The following is a 17,458-nucleotide window of genomic DNA, read 5'->3' as shown; positions in this document are numbered from 1 at the left end:
CTCAGAAAAAAAAATCACACCACATGTTTTGTTATCAACAAGTTCAATTTATTTCGTAATAATAAACTATTAAAAATTAATGGTTCATCAGAAATACAGATATTTTATCGAACAATAAAGTCTGATAAGTATCGAGATATTCGTTGGTTCGTTAATCGTTTACCTTTCAAAATGTTCATCAGTAAAAAAATATAATGCAAAGATTAAAAATGAAAACCAATGTCCCCTTGATTGAGCATCAGCACAGCATCATAATCATAAAAATGTCACCTTTTGTTTTGTCACTGTGTCGAACAGTATTGATCATCAGATTATTACGGAAAAATTGAGCAAATCATTGATCTGTGCAATCGTAACAAATTGTGTTGTCAGTTCAGCAAAATCATGATTTCAATGTAAATCAATATTTTAGATATAAATAACGGGTCATTTTTCGAGTTTTATTAAAAATGCTTCGCCAGGTGCAATGACGAATTCCCGAAAGTAAATACTTTGATTCAATTTGTTAGAAGGACCACTGACAACTCGTCCATCGTAATAAAGTGATGATAAATCCTTCACTTGCGTCACATTCCCCAAATTCACGACAAGAACATAAGTATTCTGACGAGGATACCATCTCTCAACGACGATGAGTTCATCATTAGCGTATCTGTAATTCGGAAAATGCATTAATTCGTATCTCAACAAATTATCGGGATTTATTAATAGAGGTATTAATAGGGTAAATCACCTGACGTCGCAATTGACGCTGATGTGATCATGCTTGAGTGCTGTGTCGACGAAAATAGGTGTAGTCGTCTGTCGTAAGTGGGACATTGAAACTACCGTCTCGGCCATGCTGCTAGGGGTGTCTGGGGGTGTAACTGGGAGCCAGGGCATAACGTTAGATGATGAAAATCTCTCGACTGAGTCTTTCACCGCTTCCCAGGCCATCGGGGGAACATTGTGCAGATGTTGGAGGTCACTATGATCTTCACAACTGCAATCCTTCATGCCAATCTGGAATGGAATATCAATATTTTTTTATATTTAACGGCGTTTATTCAACATAATTTGTCAGTTTACAATATATATATATTGGCCATTCCGTCTAATATCGTACGAGATCTGGCCTCAGAGTTTTCGTTAATTAGTTTTTTTTGGTTCTTCTCAATACTTATATATAGAAAAGAGGATTTCTCGCCTAGCAGAGATCGCGCGGCTTAATTAAAGGCGCTCCGCGCGTGATTAAGCGTTTTAGACTCGAAATTCTTCGCTCTTATTTAACGTGTTAAAAAATGCTGAAAACAAAAATTTAAAACAGGTTTCGATCATAAATTTTCGGAATTTTTCAAAAATGATGGTAATTTTGTTTCTTTACTTCAACTTCATGGTGAAAATCGAAAAATAAAACTTGAAACGTTGATTTCAGCCTGTTCCCCAATTCTTCTAAATCTGATATTTTTTTCGAAAAATTCAGAAAATTTTTGAGTGAAATGATCTTTGAAATATGTGCGCACGCGTGCTGCACAGCTAGAAAGAAAATGAAAAAAAGTTAATACTACGAAAATCGATTTTGGATGGTTTGATCTTGTGATTACAATTTTCATGCATTACATAATTATTTTCATTGACGAAACGTACTTCCTTATTCCATATTAACATCATAATATGCAAAGATCGTGAGAAATCAATTTTCTAAAGACTCATGTTTTGTTTTTCATTTCTCATGACGTTGAAGTGGAGAAACAAAAAACCACAATTTTTTACAAATTCATAAAATTTCGGATCAAAAACTGTTTTGAATTTTTTTTTCTAAACATTTTTCAACACGTTAAGAGCGCAGAATTTCGAGTTTAAAATGTTCAATCACGCGGAGCGCCTCTAATTAAGCCGCGGAATCTCTGCTAGCCGATAAATCTTCTTTTCTATACATAAGTATCAAGAACAACCAAAAAAAAATTGTCGAAAATTTGGAGGCCTGATCTCGTACGATTTTTGGCGGAATGGGCCATATACAAGTTAAGCTGGTTTTGAATCGTAGTCTCAGCCCGTGAACGTTTACTTACAAATGTCAAGAAGTCGGTTTATTCAGATAACATGAGGAATGTCAATATAGTATATTTCATCACTTGTGCATAAAGTGCAATTTTACGCAAGCTTCGCATGCGCAAAATCCCAATTTCCACACATTGTGATGAAAACCAGGCTTCGACACTCGTGAACCTTTGGGAGGATAGCACTCGCCTTCGGCGAGCGCAACAGATCTTTCACGGGTCAAAAACCACTTTATGTCATTAGGCATTAAAATATCGTATGTCACACGGCGATAAAAGCATTATCTGGCGAATGTGGTTATAATCCTCGCCTTCGGCTCGGATTATAAACCCACATTCGCCGGATAATACTTTTATCGCCTGATGACATAATATAGTATTTTCAAAGAGCACCCAAAAAAAGTGCTCATTCAAGTCGTCGTCAGCTTGATTCTAACCGATTTTCGGCTTGATTCAAGTTGAGTGACTCGGACTACGCCAATCCGGATTCCGGGTCTCATATAAGTCGAAAAGCAGTTTATTTCAAGTCGAAATCGGTTTGAATCACACCGAAAAATCGACTTGAATCAAACCGAAAAGCAGAGTGATTCACGACGAAATGCTGCCTCTTTCAGGTAGTAGATAGCCACTTAATTCAAGTTGATTTTTCGATTTGATTCAAGTCGTTTTTTCGATCTGATTGAAGTCGATTTTTCGGTCTGATTCAAGTCGATTTTCCGGTCTGATACAAGCCGGTTTTGAAAAATCAAAAAATCGACTTGAATCAGACCGATATACCGGTTTGCATCTGTCCGAGTCCGACTTGATTCATGCCGTCAATTCGACATGAAACAAGTCGATTCCCAGCATAATTAGGTCCGACTTGAGATCGAAAAATCGGTCTGAATCAGACCGACTTTTTTTTAGGTGAATATGTCAAAAAATATTGTTTTGAAAAATATTGTTCGTCACATGACCAAAAAAAACTTTGATATGAGTTTGCAGCCGGAGCCGAAGGCGAGGGAAAAATCTGATTTCTTGTGGCAAGAAATTTTCACTTTATCATGAAATGTTCATGTTCAAGTCATGGTTACTTCACTGAAATTTCACATTGTCTGACACATTATCCGGAATTCTTATTCCAAGAAATTTATCCTCAACAGATGAGATATTTGGCGCAAGAAATTAGTTTTGCGACATTATGACGAAGATGAAACGAAGAGAAATCTCAGTGTACAATTGTGTAATAATATTATTACCTCATCTCCATAAAAAATGCTAGGCGTCCCCGGCAGCATCATCCCCAACAAACTAACAGCAGCGCTGGCATTTTTAACCGGTAAACTAGAGATAACTCTATCAGTCTCGACACTCCCAATCGACCAGTGAATCCAAGGATGATCGATACTAGGCTCTCTCAACAAATCACTCTTCGTGATCAGCTCCACCTGCCTCTTTATATCCTTCGTTCCATTAGATAGCTTCAACGTCACGTCCAGTAGATTTATCGAGCCGACAATGGTTTTCCTGACGACCTCCGATTTCGCGGATTGGAGGGTCTTCCAATTGCAGATTAGGATCTTCTGATATCCCAAGATGTCTCTCCAGTCCTCGAGGAGGTGAACGAAGTGGATGTCGTTGACGTAGTGCTCTAGACCCTTCAGGTAGAATCCATCTACTCTTTTTCGTAACCAGTATTTCAGGGCTTTTGTCACCTCGTGCTCAGCTTGATTCGGATCCACGGAATTAGAGGCTACGTATCTCTCGGATTTTGGCTCGTCTTTGGTCATGTTCAAAAATGGCAATGGGGTTGTTGGTGTTTTTGCAATTTCGTTGTTTATAGTTGAAGATTCTGTTGTTGTTGTTGTTGTTGTTGTTATTGTGGGTTTGATTTCAATATTCCTTCTGCGTCTTCCCTCTGTCTTCTCCATTCCTGGAGACTTCACTGCAGTCCTCTTCATGAATCCCCCCCTCAATTCTTCCACAAAAGGATGCAGAGGAAAATCGAGAATCAAACTCATTCCATTTTTATGTAGAGTGTCGACTAGCTCCTCGAAATCCTCTATCGATCCCAAGTTGTGATCGATTTTTGTGAGACTCGTTATACTTGGGTAGTGCTCTGGATACCCGGAGGAAGAGAATATTGAGTTCAAGCGGATTGCTTTGACACCCAGGTGCTGTAGGTAATCCATGCGCATTGTGATACCTCGAATATCACCGACACCATTTCGAGAAGTGTCTTGAAAGGAGCCCGGAAATATCTCGTAGAAAAGCTTGCCTTGCCACCATTCTGTGGGTGGGGCACATCTGGAAAGGAGTTGTATCGATATCAATCGGTGATAATAAATCCTCGATGACTGATCGAGAGGAAATATTCAATTCACATTGCTTTACTCGAATGATTCATTAAATTTCGGTATCATCTCAAGGCTAGTCGAGAAAGGTTTCATTTCATCTGTTGTTCTTCATTTTATTGATTGTTTCTATGGAATATTTTTTAGGCAGTGTCTATTCACACGGTCCACGGTAAATTTTACCGTGGATATAGGGTATATTTTACCGTGGATATATGGTAATTTCTATACCGCGGATATAAGGCAAGCAGTGGGGTACGTTAGGCCCATTTTTTTACCGTGGATAAAAGGTAATTCTTACCGTGAATATAAGATAAAGCAGTGGTGTGCATCGGGCCCATTTTTACCGTGGATATAGGGAAGATTTTCACCGTGGATATAAAGTAATTTTTTTTTACCGTGCGTATAAGGTGAGTGAATGGCGTGCAGTGTTTCCACTTTTTACCGTGGAAGATGGTTTTAAAGATGACAAATGTCTCTAAAGATGATGTCTGTTTTCAACTGAAAAGCGCAATTGTGACAACATTGTCCAGTGGGGTCTAGGAGTCTCTCCTGGTTCAAAACCATCTTTAGAGGCATCAGCACACCATTTTTCGAGCCGCTCTTTCATTTAAGCCCAAAAAAACATTCATATCTTGTCTCCCATCTCTGCTACAAACTCTGGTCTTCAACTTTGGTTTTAATTGAAAACAACTCGGGTCTTCAACTCTGGTTTTAATTGAAAACGAGAGTTGAAAACCAGAGTTTGTAGCAGAGATGTCAGACAAGATATGAATGTTTTTTTGGGCTCAAATGAAAGAGCGGCTCGAAAAATGGTATGCTGATGCCTCTAAAGATGGTTTTGAACCGGGGGAGATTCCTAGACCCCACTGGACGATGTTGTTACAATTGCGCTTTTCAGTTGAAAACAGACATCATCTTTAGAGACATTTGTCATCTTTAAAGACNACTCAGTATGTATTTCATATCATTTTTCCGCATGATATCTCATGGTTTTTATCCTTCTTCTATCATCCTCGATTTCGGCAAAAAAAAAGTCCTTATTTGATTGGCCTACTAACTTTATTCGTCTCTCGTTTAACCCTGGTCGTCACCCCCCTGATCTTTGAAATTTTAAAGGCTCTAACCCATAATACAACTAGATCTGCGAGATAATTTCCCTACGCGATGCTTACCATTGATCTCCCTTATATACACGGTAGACATCACCGTGTATATAATAGATCCACGGTAAAATCTCCCTTGCATCCACGGTAAAAAGTGGAAACACTGCACGCCATTCACTCACCTAATATGCACGGTAAAAAAAAATTACTTTATATCCACGGTAAAAATGGGTCCGATGCACACCACTGCTTTATCTTATATCCACGGTAAGAATTACCTTTTATCCACGGCATAAAAAATGGGCCTAACGTACCCCACTGCTTGCCTTATATCCACGGTAGAAATTACCATATATCCACGGTAAAATATACCCTATATCCACGGTAAAATTTACCGTGGACAGTGTGAACAGACACTGCCTATTTTTTATTGAAAAAATAGTATATTTCGTCATTAGGCCGAAAAAAACTTTTCTGGCGAATATGAGGTTTGCAGCACGAGCCGAAGGCGAGGGCTTCAATCATATTTGTCAGAAAAGTTTTTTTTGGCCGTATGACAAACAATATTTTTTGTCATGACGGCCGTAGGCAGAGATTCACGGAAGCGGAGCGTCCGTGAAACGCTGCCTTACGACCGGAATGACAAAAAAAACTCAAAGGAGCTGCGGAATTTTCGAGTAGAATAGAGGCGAAGACTAATAGAATTTTCAATAGAAACTTAATGAATTTTCTAGCGAATTCGTTTGGTTTTTCTATAAAATTTTGAATGATGTTCAGCTACACTGAAAGAATAAATTGGTTCTGCTGAAAAATTATATCGCGTGTTAATGTCGTCAAACGCCGCACGTGACCCCCATAATCCTTATTCTGACCTGGGGCTCTTATTCTGACCCTCATGACCCTTATTCTGACTCTCGTGACGCTTATTCTGAGCCTCGTGACCCTTATTCTGGCCCTCATGACCCTAATTCTGAACTTTGTGACCCTTATTTTAACCCTTCTGACCCTTATTTTGACTCTCATGACCATTATTTTGATCCTCATGACCCTTGCGACCCTCAATTGTGGAGTTTTAATTTCGAGTACAACATTTTTATCACCAGAAGTCGATTTGGATTTTGATAATATACAGAGATAATCGATCTTCAAAGTATGAGAAATCACATTCGAATAGCTCGCGACTTTTAAAACTCATACTAGTCTCCCCTTAATTTCCCTCAAGTAATTCTGTTCCACACCATCAAATGATAATTTCAACGAAAGAAAAAAAATTATCAAAATGCTTAAAGATTTTTAAATAAATTCTCTCGTCTCATTTTAAAATTCGCTATTTCGTTTGTTGAGCAAAAAAATTAATTCCCAAACATACTTTTTCGGCATTAATACAATTCCTCTGATGACAAGTCCCGTGCTCAATGTCAACACGCAAACCATCAACCAAAAGCATGCCTGACGTATTCTTGGCCAATTCCACCTTGTAAAACTGTAATCCTTTGGTGGCTTTGGCACCACGAGCTGAATTCCAACCAGTGGTGGTTTGCCACTCGTCTCTTGATTGTAGAACTGCAAATGAATGATTTAGCAGGTTTATATCATTGGTGGTATGTATGAAGTACTATAGAAAAAACAATGTGAATCCAGCTATAAATATAATACGTATAGGGCTCTTGGCAATGACCGCTGTCTAGGTCCGCGTAAATTACTGCGTAACAGAGTTGGCAATGATTTGTTTCCCTCGAAACTCGATCGTATTGAACTCGTGATTCATTTTTTGTGGTTGAGAATTTCATTGAGTAACCGCACGCATGAAAAAATTCAGTAAAAAACCTAGCGAATTCGCTAGGAAATTCTATTGGAATTCTATGGGAATTCTATGAGGTTTCTATAGGATTTCTACTGGAATTCTATTGAAAAATTCTAGTTTTTTTGGGCGGATTCTATTGCATATGTCATAGGAAAAAGTCAATATATTTTGAATTTCTGTTCAAATTTTTTCTCTTGAAATTTTTCCTGTTACAATTATTCGGCACAAATTTTCTAAATTGATGGCGAAGCATTTTTATACGAAAAATCTCAAGAGGAAATTCAAACAGAAATTCGAAATCTATTGACTTTTTTTTATCGAATATCCAACAGAATCAGCGCAAAAAAACAAATACAATTTTTCAGTAGAATTCTAATAGAATTTTCTAGCGAATTCGTTAGGTTTTCATTGAATTTCTTCATACGTGCGTGTTGTATCCACTCTCAACAATAGAATACATACATATTTTTCCTGCATTTCTCAATGTACCCAAATATTTACAGACGACGTAAAGATTAGAAAAAAATGTCTTGAAGTGTTTTCGGTCTTATTTTATCTGCAGAGACAAAACAATTTTACGAGGCACTAAATAACAATTCGAGAATTATTAAACCATTCTTGAATGCATATTAAACTAGCAGAAATAATGGTTGTTTCAGGAAATATGAATTATTTCAGGAATATTATTTCATCGTACATTTCTAGAAGTTGAGAATGGTTATGAGTGTAAAGCTGTGTTCCCATTAGTATTTCTACTCTTCAACGACAGGAAAATAATTCGACAATGCAATGGATGATGTTGTCTGGCAAATTTTCAAATAATATAGTTCTACATCATTATCACAGAACACTGAAATTTCAATTTCCTCGGAAATTCTATCGTACATTGACAAAAGCAAAAACATGTTTTTCAAACAAGTCCTGTTTGAAAAAAAACACATGCGTATAATTGCTGAGGCATAAATTTATCATTTTAACAAAAAAATCTGTTTGAACAAAAAACCACAAGCTGGTAATAGCTGAGGTATAAATTCAATATTTTAACAAACAAAAGATTTAATCATAAATGATCGCTCTGCTTTTGGCAAGGAAATATTTGAGATAGTGCCGTTTTAGGTTGAAAATCTCCACGCACGAAAAAAATGAATAGAAAAACCTAGTGAATTAGTCAGAAAATTCTATTAGATTTCTATTGAACTTTCTATTCGTTTTTGACTAATTCTGTTGAGATATTTTCTATAGAATTTCCTCGGCTCAAATTTTCTAGGTTTTTTCATTCTATTTTTCTTTTCTTCTCATGAAGAAAATCAAACAAAAAAACTTGGAAAATTTGAGCCGACGCAATTCTATTGAAAATATCTGAATAGAATAAATCGCACAAAAAAATCGAATTCTATTGACTTTTTCTATTGAATATTTTCTGCTAAACATTTTAATAGAATCGGCCAAAAACTAATAGAAAGTTCAATAGAAATTCAATAAAATTTTCTAACCAATTCGTTGGGTTTTTCTATTATTTTTTTTCATCCATGTCGTAAAGTGAAATTAATCAAGAACTACTTTGTCGTTAAATCATAAGACTATTAACGTATCATCATTATTATTCTATTTTAGTATTGCTTACTCTCAAGTGTTGAATAGTCGACATGAAAAACTATTCTTCCTTGTTTCTAAAAATTAGAAGAAATGTCTTAATGTGTTTTCAGTCTTGTTTTATTTATCTGCAGAGACGAAACAATTTTATGAGGCAGTAAATCAAATTATAAGAATTTTTAAATCATTCTTGAATTCATATTAAACTAGCGAAAATAATGGATATTTCAGGAAATATGTGACTTCTCAAAAAAATGACTCATCATCAATTTCTGAAAGTTGACAATCGTTATGAATTTAAAGTTATTTTCCCACTAATATTTCTACTCTTCAACAAGCGGAAAATAATTCGACAATGCAATGGATGATGTCTGGCAAATTTTCAAATGATATAGTTCCACATCATTATTACAGAACACTGAAATTTGAATTTCATCGAAAATTCCATGATATACTGAGAGAAATAAAAACATGTTTTCAAACAAGTCCTGTTTGAACAAAAAAAAACAAGCTGATAATTGCTGAGATATAAATTTAATATTTTAATATACAAAAGTTTGAACCGCAAGATGGTGGCGTTTCAGGATGAAAATATCTCTCATAAAATGAAATTAATAAAGAAATATTTTGTTCTTCACTTACAGAGTAGCTATCATATCATCATCATTATTCTACTTGCGAATTCATTTCTTATTTTTCACATACAATTAGCATTCCTCATTGCAGTGCTGCACGTAATGTGAAATTACCGAGCAAGTCAAGTAATCGTGGAGCGACCTCGATTTTCACGATTTTTTTACTCTATAGCGGGGAAAAAGGAAAAAGGCGAGAAGTATAGTGAATTTTTATCCATTGGCTCAGCAAAATTTACTGAACGTGAGGGTAATTTGCGCCGAAACTGTAACATTTAACCTGCATTCCATCAGAAATGATTTTTCTGTAACGAAGAATGATTTTTTACCGAACGCGTTCGGTAAAATTTCACTTTCATTCATTCCTATGACCTTCAGAAGGATGCAAGATCAAAAATACCCGCACCCTACGGGTGTGGGAAATTTTACCGAACGAAACAAAATATTCTCCACAAACGGGTATTTTTTCATTGCATTATATTTCGTTCCAAGATTACCTTTCGTACAGCAAAATTTGCCAGGGTTTTTCTAGGTAATTTTTATCCAACTCTTCTCTCCGTGTGGAAATGAGACTTCTGGTTTTCGCAGAAAATAACATTTAAAAAAATAAAATAAATAAAACCATCGTTGCAATATATATTGCTCATCTCTGGACCTTCTTTAATCGTTCAGCACGAGATGTTTTCTTCTGGATAGTTTTCAATCGATTTTTTTTGTCAAACAAGACTTGTCTAACATGTTTTCTCTCTCTCAGTTTACAATTTAAGGGCTTTTAAGGACTGAATGTGGAATTATTTGACATAACGACATAATAGGCAAAAGCTTTATGACATTTCAATTGGTGATGGTACTATGACATGAAAAAATAGAAGAAGAGAATAGTGAAATAAGAATTTCAAAAAAGAGAACCCATTCGTTAGCAAATTGCAAACTTATTAGCAACAATAGGGAACTTGCATGGAGCTCAATTCTTTCTAATTCCCCTATTCATACATTCACAACAAAAACGAATCTCTGAAGTTCACACACCTTTTGTAGACATTTTTCAGATACTAAAAAACGTCTGAATAAAATGGAAATTTGTCTCAATTTCAAATATGAGTTAAGATGTTTAGGCATTTAGATGTTCATCTGAAACCATGAATTAAGATGTTTAAGCACCTGTTCGTCTGAAATTCAAAATTCACAAATTTTCATTTTATTCAGACGTAGCATATCAATAGTTAAACGGCGAAAATTATGGTGAAATATTGCCTATCTGTCTTCTGATAACTAATTGAAAATCAGTCGTTTTCGCGGCCAATTTTTCGGTCATGACGTCACGAAGACGGTCAGGTAACGCTTTATTGGTCGAAAAAGAAGAGAATGGGGAGTTGTCGTTCTCCATTGGCCGAGGCGCACGTCAAGATTGGATTAGGTCGGCTCAAGCCATTCTGTGATTGGTCCAGCACTCGACCGTCTGTATTACGTCATTAGCGATTTCAAAGCGTTTGAAATCTTCAACTTTTAATAATTAATTATTAATTAATGAGCAATATTTCAAACGTTTGTGAATAAAAATAGTATATTTCGATACGAGTAAAACAGAATTTTCACGAGTGTCGAATAATATTTTTTTACAGTGATGTTACGTTCAACGAGTGACCGAACTGTGCCTTTTTCGTTTACAAATAAACGAAAAGACTTTTCGCTTACGAGTACAGTGGTTACTCCCTAACATTTCAGCCTCTGGGACCAGAATTCAAGAAATTAAATGTTTGGGAAGCCCTTACTCTTCCGTTAGAGGCGGAGTTGGGAAAGAGATAAACAGAGAAAGAATCTGCCTGTTTCACTCTCACATGCCGAGAGTAATTTTACTGCGCAGTCCCGTCGCGCAGAGGGGCACATAGATTTACGCAACCATATTTACGTTGTGAATGGTGGGAGAAGTTAACTTCTCCGACTGAAATGTTAGAGAACCGAAATGTTAGGGAGTAACCACTGTAAACAAAAAGGCACTTTTCGGCACCAGGTGACCGTAGCAGCAGTGTCAAAATAGTATATTTCGATACAAGTGCGGAAAAGTTTTTTTTTTACTTGTGGGAGGTTTATAGGACGAGCCGAAGGCGAGTGATATAATCCCACGAGCCAAAAAACACTTTTCCCATGAGTATCGAACGATAGTTTTCCGTACTGACCTTCACTTTTCCCAGTTCGGGGAAGGGTCAATACCAATCCCCGGACTGAAAGTGAAAGTCACTACGGAAAATGAATTAGTCGAGTCCCGAACCTGAGATTAAAAAATTGAAAAAAATTCATGCAAGTTCCCTATTACTATACCCATTCATAAAAAAATCCATTCTCCACTTGTTTACTCACTATTGCTTGTGCATCCGGAGCTAAATGTTGATATGCAGTGTTCAACTGCGTCAACAATTGCGTGCAAACTGGTTCCTTGGTAAGACTACTGCTCTCCTCACTGCTGCTGGACTCCACCATGGGGTCACGTGAACTAGGCTCTTCTTGAAAACAGGAGGAATCCATTACAGAGAGAAATGATTTTTCTCCGTGAGAATATGCAACACGCTAGACACTAGCTATTGTACTGATGAATGATTTAAAGTCTCACTGCGTCATGCCTCAATGATTCGGCGACACAGGGTCAATCGAATGATTGAAGTGAGTATAAATACCTCAGATCGGTCCCATAAAATTGGCTTTATCAATTTGAATTCCGAGGGTCAATGATTCCCAGCTCTGGGAATTTAATCTTGATTCTGGGAAAGGGGCAGTTACCTTCGATCATGTGCTTCTTGTTGCTGCTGTTGACAATATCGATGAATGCCTTGAGACCTTCTTCAGAGTTTAAATTATCGAGTGTGGGCGTTGGTGTCATTTCTAAGGGAGTGTCCTCGAGTGGATTGAACATTGTTGGAGTTTCGAGGGGATCTGGTGTGGTACCGAGTGGTGGACTTGGCGTTAGAAGTGGGCAATCTGATGCCTCTTCATCCTAATTATTTGAGAAGTAAATTGAAAATTTACCGTCAATGGCTCAATTAATGCCACCAGAAGATTTTCGGGTCTTTAATGAGGAGCAAATAATAATATTTTTTCATCACACGTATGAAAAACTTTCATAGAAGACCTTAGCGAATTCGCTAGAAATTTCTATTGAAATTTCCTAGAAATTCTATGGGGATTCTATTAAAATTCTAGAGAATTCTCGTTAATATTCTATATGTTTTTTGCACAGATTCCATAGATATTTAATAGGGAAAAGTCAATAGATTTCGATTTTTCCGTTTCAATTTTTCTCTTGAGATTTTTTTCTATTAAAACTATTGGGCACGGATTTTTCAAGTTTTTTCTGCTATATTTTGTTTTGTTTTGTATTGCAGTATCCGAGTGAAAAACACCTTAGGAAATTCATATCCAAGTATTCTTATAGAAAAAATTCCAAGAGAATATTCATATAGAAAAATCGAAATCTTGTCAATTTTTCTTATCAAGTATCTCATAGAATCAGCGCAAAAAACAAATAGAAATTTAATAGAATCTCAATAAAATTTTCTAGCGAATTTGGTAAGTTTTTTTATGCCACTCATGCCTGAAACCGGCTGGATTACACACTCGACGCTTCGCGTCTCGTGTCTAATTCAGCCGGTTTCAGGCTTCGTGACATAAAATTTTGTTCAGTACTTGTTGGGAAAATTCGTCCTTAACGTGTGTGGTTACATCACTCGCCTTCGGCTCATGCTGTAAACCCCACACACGTTAAAGACGATATTGCCCCACACGTGCTGAAATATACTAATTTTGAATTTTTCCATATGAGCACTTGTGCGTAAAGTCAAATTTTGCGCACGCTGAGTACTTTACACACATTGTGATGAAGAATAGAGTTCGATACTTGTGGGAAAAGTGTCCTTTGACCCTTGGAAGGGTAGCACTCGCCTTCGGCAGGCGCTACACGCCTCCCACCAGTCAAAATAGTGTATTTCGATTCAAGTGAATGAGTAAAAGTATTTTTGACCCGTGGGAGGTGTGCCTTCGGCGAGGGCTACGCTCCCCATTGTCAAAGAACACTTTCCCCACGAGTGTCGAACCCTATTTTCCGTCACAATGTGTAGAAAATGGGACTTTGCGCACGCGGAGCGTGCGTAAAATTTCACTTTACACCCAAGTGATGGAAAAACAGGTATGGAAAAAAATGATTTAAAAAAATCTAACGCCTTTTCCAAGAAATCCGATTGAATTTCTAGAGAAATTCTATAGAAATTTCATTGAAATTTTTTTTATTCCAACTCTATGGAAAATTATGCAACTTCGCTGTGTGTTTTTCAATAGATATTTTTTTATAAAGAAGACAATAGAAAAAATTAAATATTAAAAATCTCTTTCTATCGAACATTACTTACGAAATCGCATAGTAAAGTTGTATAATCTTTACTAAAAACGATAACTGAAAACAAATGGAATTATTTCGTAGAATTTAAACCGCAGTTCAATAGAATTCTCATAAAGTTGCAATAAAAATTCAATAGAATTTCTTAGAGAAAACGTTAGGTTTTTCTATTAAATCTTTTCTAATGTGAAGAAAGTGCGATTCTGCGTAAATGTGAAGAGAGTTTGGGATTCTGCGCAAAAAAGATTTTTTTTTGTTGAAATAGTATGTTAGGTTATTATTGGTATAGCAGAACGTGAATTTATGGAATTGTAAAATTTCTATAAATAGACGAAATCCAAAATTAACTTTCTGAATTTTTTCTTCGAAGAACCCCCGTTAGATAATGGACGCACGAAAAAATATCATAGAAAAACCTAACGAAATCGCTATAAAATTCTATTGGATTTCTATTGAACTCCCATTAAAAATTCGTCGGCTCAAATTTTCAAGATTTTTTATTTAATTTTCTTAATAAGAGAAAGATTTATTTTGTTGAAATAGTATGTTATAATAATATTGAATAAATGTAATGTGAATTTGTAAAATTGTAAAAAAATATTATAGAAATAATTTAAATGAAAAAATAATACAGAAGTAATAGAAAAAATATTACATTTTTCATATGCGAAGAAAGTGAAAAAAAATAAAAATTGATACCAAAGACTTTCGACACAAAATTTATCAATAGAATAAGTTGCCCATCAGAATTAAACTCTATGCATTTTTCCTATAAAATATTTTCAATTCAACATAAAAAAACACTCAGGAAATCTGCAGAATTTTCCAATGGAATCGGCGAAAAATGAAGAGATTCCCAATAGATCTTTTATTTCAGTTCCGTACGAAAAAGTAAAACTCTATCTCCAAAATTTCAACAAAAAATTGATTATTAAAAAAAGTTGAGTATTTTTTCTAAACGTTTCTTCAAGCTCTTTCGTTCCCTCAATATGATTTCTTCTCGTCACACTTGAAATCCAATTAATTCACCAGTTAAAATACCCCGTCCAATTGAGCTCAATAGATTCATTAAAACGCTTGCCACGAGTTTATCAAGTTAATCAAGCCTCTCTCGCCATAAAAAATTATAATAATCACTACCTGTGGATCTTGTTTGATGAACAATCGCTGGGTGAGCGGTGACGTTGTTAATTTCTCCGACTTTTTCAGATCCATTTTTTATTCTAAAATTAAAAATAACGTCGAGTGAACGGATCAATATTAATCGGTAGAAATGTACTCAGTTACACCGGATATGCCCTCGGGTAATCCGATGCAGTATTCAGACTTTTTTAGTCTTTTACTTTCGTTTTATTTTGTCTCTCTATTGCGTGCTCAGTGTAAATAACAGATTAACTAGATATCTATTTCCCAGAAATAAAAAAAAATAGATTAAACACTTGTTGTGTGGTCTGAGGAGACACGAGAATAGAGATCATAATTCAGCCAAGGGCATCTCAATACAAAAAAAAAATGCTGAACAACAATTTTTTTATTTCAATTTTTCCACAAAAAATAAATAATGCAAACAAGGAAGAACAACAAAAACGCAATTAAGAATTTTTCCATTCATTACAACTTTTTTACTTATGTTCAATTAAATTAATTAATTGAGAGACCAATGAATAGAGTATTTGAAGAAGAGCATAATTAGTTGAAAATAATTAGTTTTGAATGGATGAAAATGTTTTTGTTGATTCGATTAATGAAGATGAATGAAAATTCTCTGGAATTGTTACATCATATTGAATATGTGTTATCCTGTGAAATTTGACTCGTCTTCGGCTAAAAATTATCACCCTCGTGATGATTCACGCGCCATGGAAACGTCAATAAACTCTCACCCACCTGGACATTTAATAACTGATCGATAATCCTTGCAAAATTGACTGATGACACAGGTTCGTTATTGATAGGTCAAATCACTTCACAAATCACTTCGCAGTTTTATTCATTATGTAAATTAAATTAACTTAAATATTTACTGGAATTTATTAATTGTACTTTAGACGCAGTGACTTTTGAGAGATTCAGTGGTAATTTTTTTCTTGAAAATTGAACGATTTATGATTGAAGAATGGAAATGATATTTTGTAACTGTAAGCTTTCGGATTTCTACTAAAATCCAAATCGGTAGCGAGACCGCGTGCCTCGACGTATATATTTAGTAGTCAGTTTTACTCAACACCTGATACTTACGAAGCACTCGATTCTGCGCAAGAGTCGATATATCATGGAACAATATTTATCTGACCGATTAACGATTATATGGTTGAAGAACGGATTGAAAGGAACGTAATGCAAATTTTATTCAATTCGCGAGAAGAACATTTTTCTAAGTTTTTATTTTTCATGGGTTTGATTAGATTTTCGAATCACTTCTTTATAGACATTTCGAAGGGAGTGGGATCGTCTCTTCGCGCCGGTTCTAGTTAATTGGATCAATACTACTGGTGCCGCTGGTGGTGAGGGCAATGGCAATGTGGGTGCTGACTTTATCATCATTCGATTTTGCGCAAACAGAATATTTTTTTTTGTTGTTGAAATAATCTGTTATGATAATATTGAATAAGTATAACGTGAATTTATAAAATTGTCACAAAATATAGAAATAATTGAAAAAATATTATAGGAAAACCTAACGAATTGGCTAAAAAATTCTATTTAATTTCTATCGGAAATTCGACGGTTCAAAATTTTCAGTTTTGTTTTTGTTTAATTTCTCTCAATGAGAGTTAGAAAGAAAAACATGAAATAAGAAACTCAGAAAACAAATATGGGAGAAGGATTTATTTGGTTGAAATAGTATAATATTGCAGAAATATATGGTTTTTGTTTTTTTTTTTATTTAAGGCATTTTAAACCATTTGATTTAATCCGCCATCTATCCTCTACCTAACCTTGCGGTTGTGGCCGACTTGCTACACTGTACCGCATTTGCTCCCACGAGAGACGAAGGAAACCACAAAAAACCTCCGTCGGTACAGTCGATTCCTCTATTAGGAACCTCCCGCTCGTCCAGAGCTGTGGTGAGACGGACCCCACCACCAGAATCCCCCCCAGACGAAGCCCTTAACCCCCTTTACCGGAAGTTAAGGGCCCTCCCCAGTCGGGATCCGAAGCCCAGCCACCCTTTCGAGCCCCCAACCCCTGTTTCCAGAAGTTAAAAAACCCGACCGCACTGGGATTCGAAGCCACGACCTCCTAGTGGCCAAGCCGAACTAACGATTTAGCCACCGCGATCATTGGACGTCGGTAGTAATATATGGTGAATTTATAAAATTGTAAAATATCTCAATTTGTGGAATATAAAACTCAAAATTCATTAATTTCTTTAGTAATTTCATTAAAATATTTTCTTCTTAATTTCCCTCAAAAATAGAGAGCATTGTTTCATCCCATCAATCCTTCGTAAAGTATCTCTCCCTAGTGGCAAAAGTCTCAAGCATCGAATTCTACCCACAAAATTTCAAATTATGCGAATAAATCCCCAGAAATAAGCCTCATACAACTAAAAATACAAGTGAG

General features: G+C 35.8%; 1 protein-coding gene across 3 annotated transcripts; it reads right to left on the bottom strand.

Moving 5' to 3' along the window:
- Positions 1-24: 24 nt before the first annotated feature.
- Positions 25-16,363, bottom strand: LOC107041477 (neutral and basic amino acid transport protein rBAT). 3 transcript variants are annotated; one of them, XM_015262060.2, is made up of 8 exons: positions 15,779-16,363; positions 15,032-15,114; positions 12,283-12,496; positions 11,866-12,008; positions 6,848-7,041; positions 3,278-4,325; positions 734-1,002; positions 25-652 (listed from the first exon to the last, which is right to left on the bottom strand). In XM_015262060.2, exons 2-8 carry the CDS (start codon positions 15,104-15,106, stop codon positions 427-429), a joined length of 2,169 nt encoding a protein of 722 aa, XP_015117546.1. In that variant the 5' UTR covers positions 15,107-15,114; positions 15,779-16,363; the 3' UTR covers positions 25-426. The 3 variants fall into 3 exon arrangements, with proteins under 3 accessions (XP_015117546.1, XP_015117548.1, XP_015117547.1); XM_015262062.2 differs by having other exon boundaries at positions 11,866-12,005; XM_015262061.2 differs by having other exon boundaries at positions 16,130-16,363.
- Between the last annotated feature and the right edge of the window lie 1,095 nt (positions 16,364-17,458).

Source organism: Diachasma alloeum, unplaced genomic scaffold (assembly GCF_001412515.2).
Source record: "Diachasma alloeum isolate Michigan unplaced genomic scaffold, Dall2.0 Dall_scaffold_00366, whole genome shotgun sequence".
Classification (NCBI taxonomy): domain Eukaryota; kingdom Metazoa; phylum Arthropoda; class Insecta; order Hymenoptera; family Braconidae; genus Diachasma; species Diachasma alloeum.
Note: the sequence above shows the minus strand (reverse complement) of the source record. Positions and strands in the feature narration are given on the sequence as shown.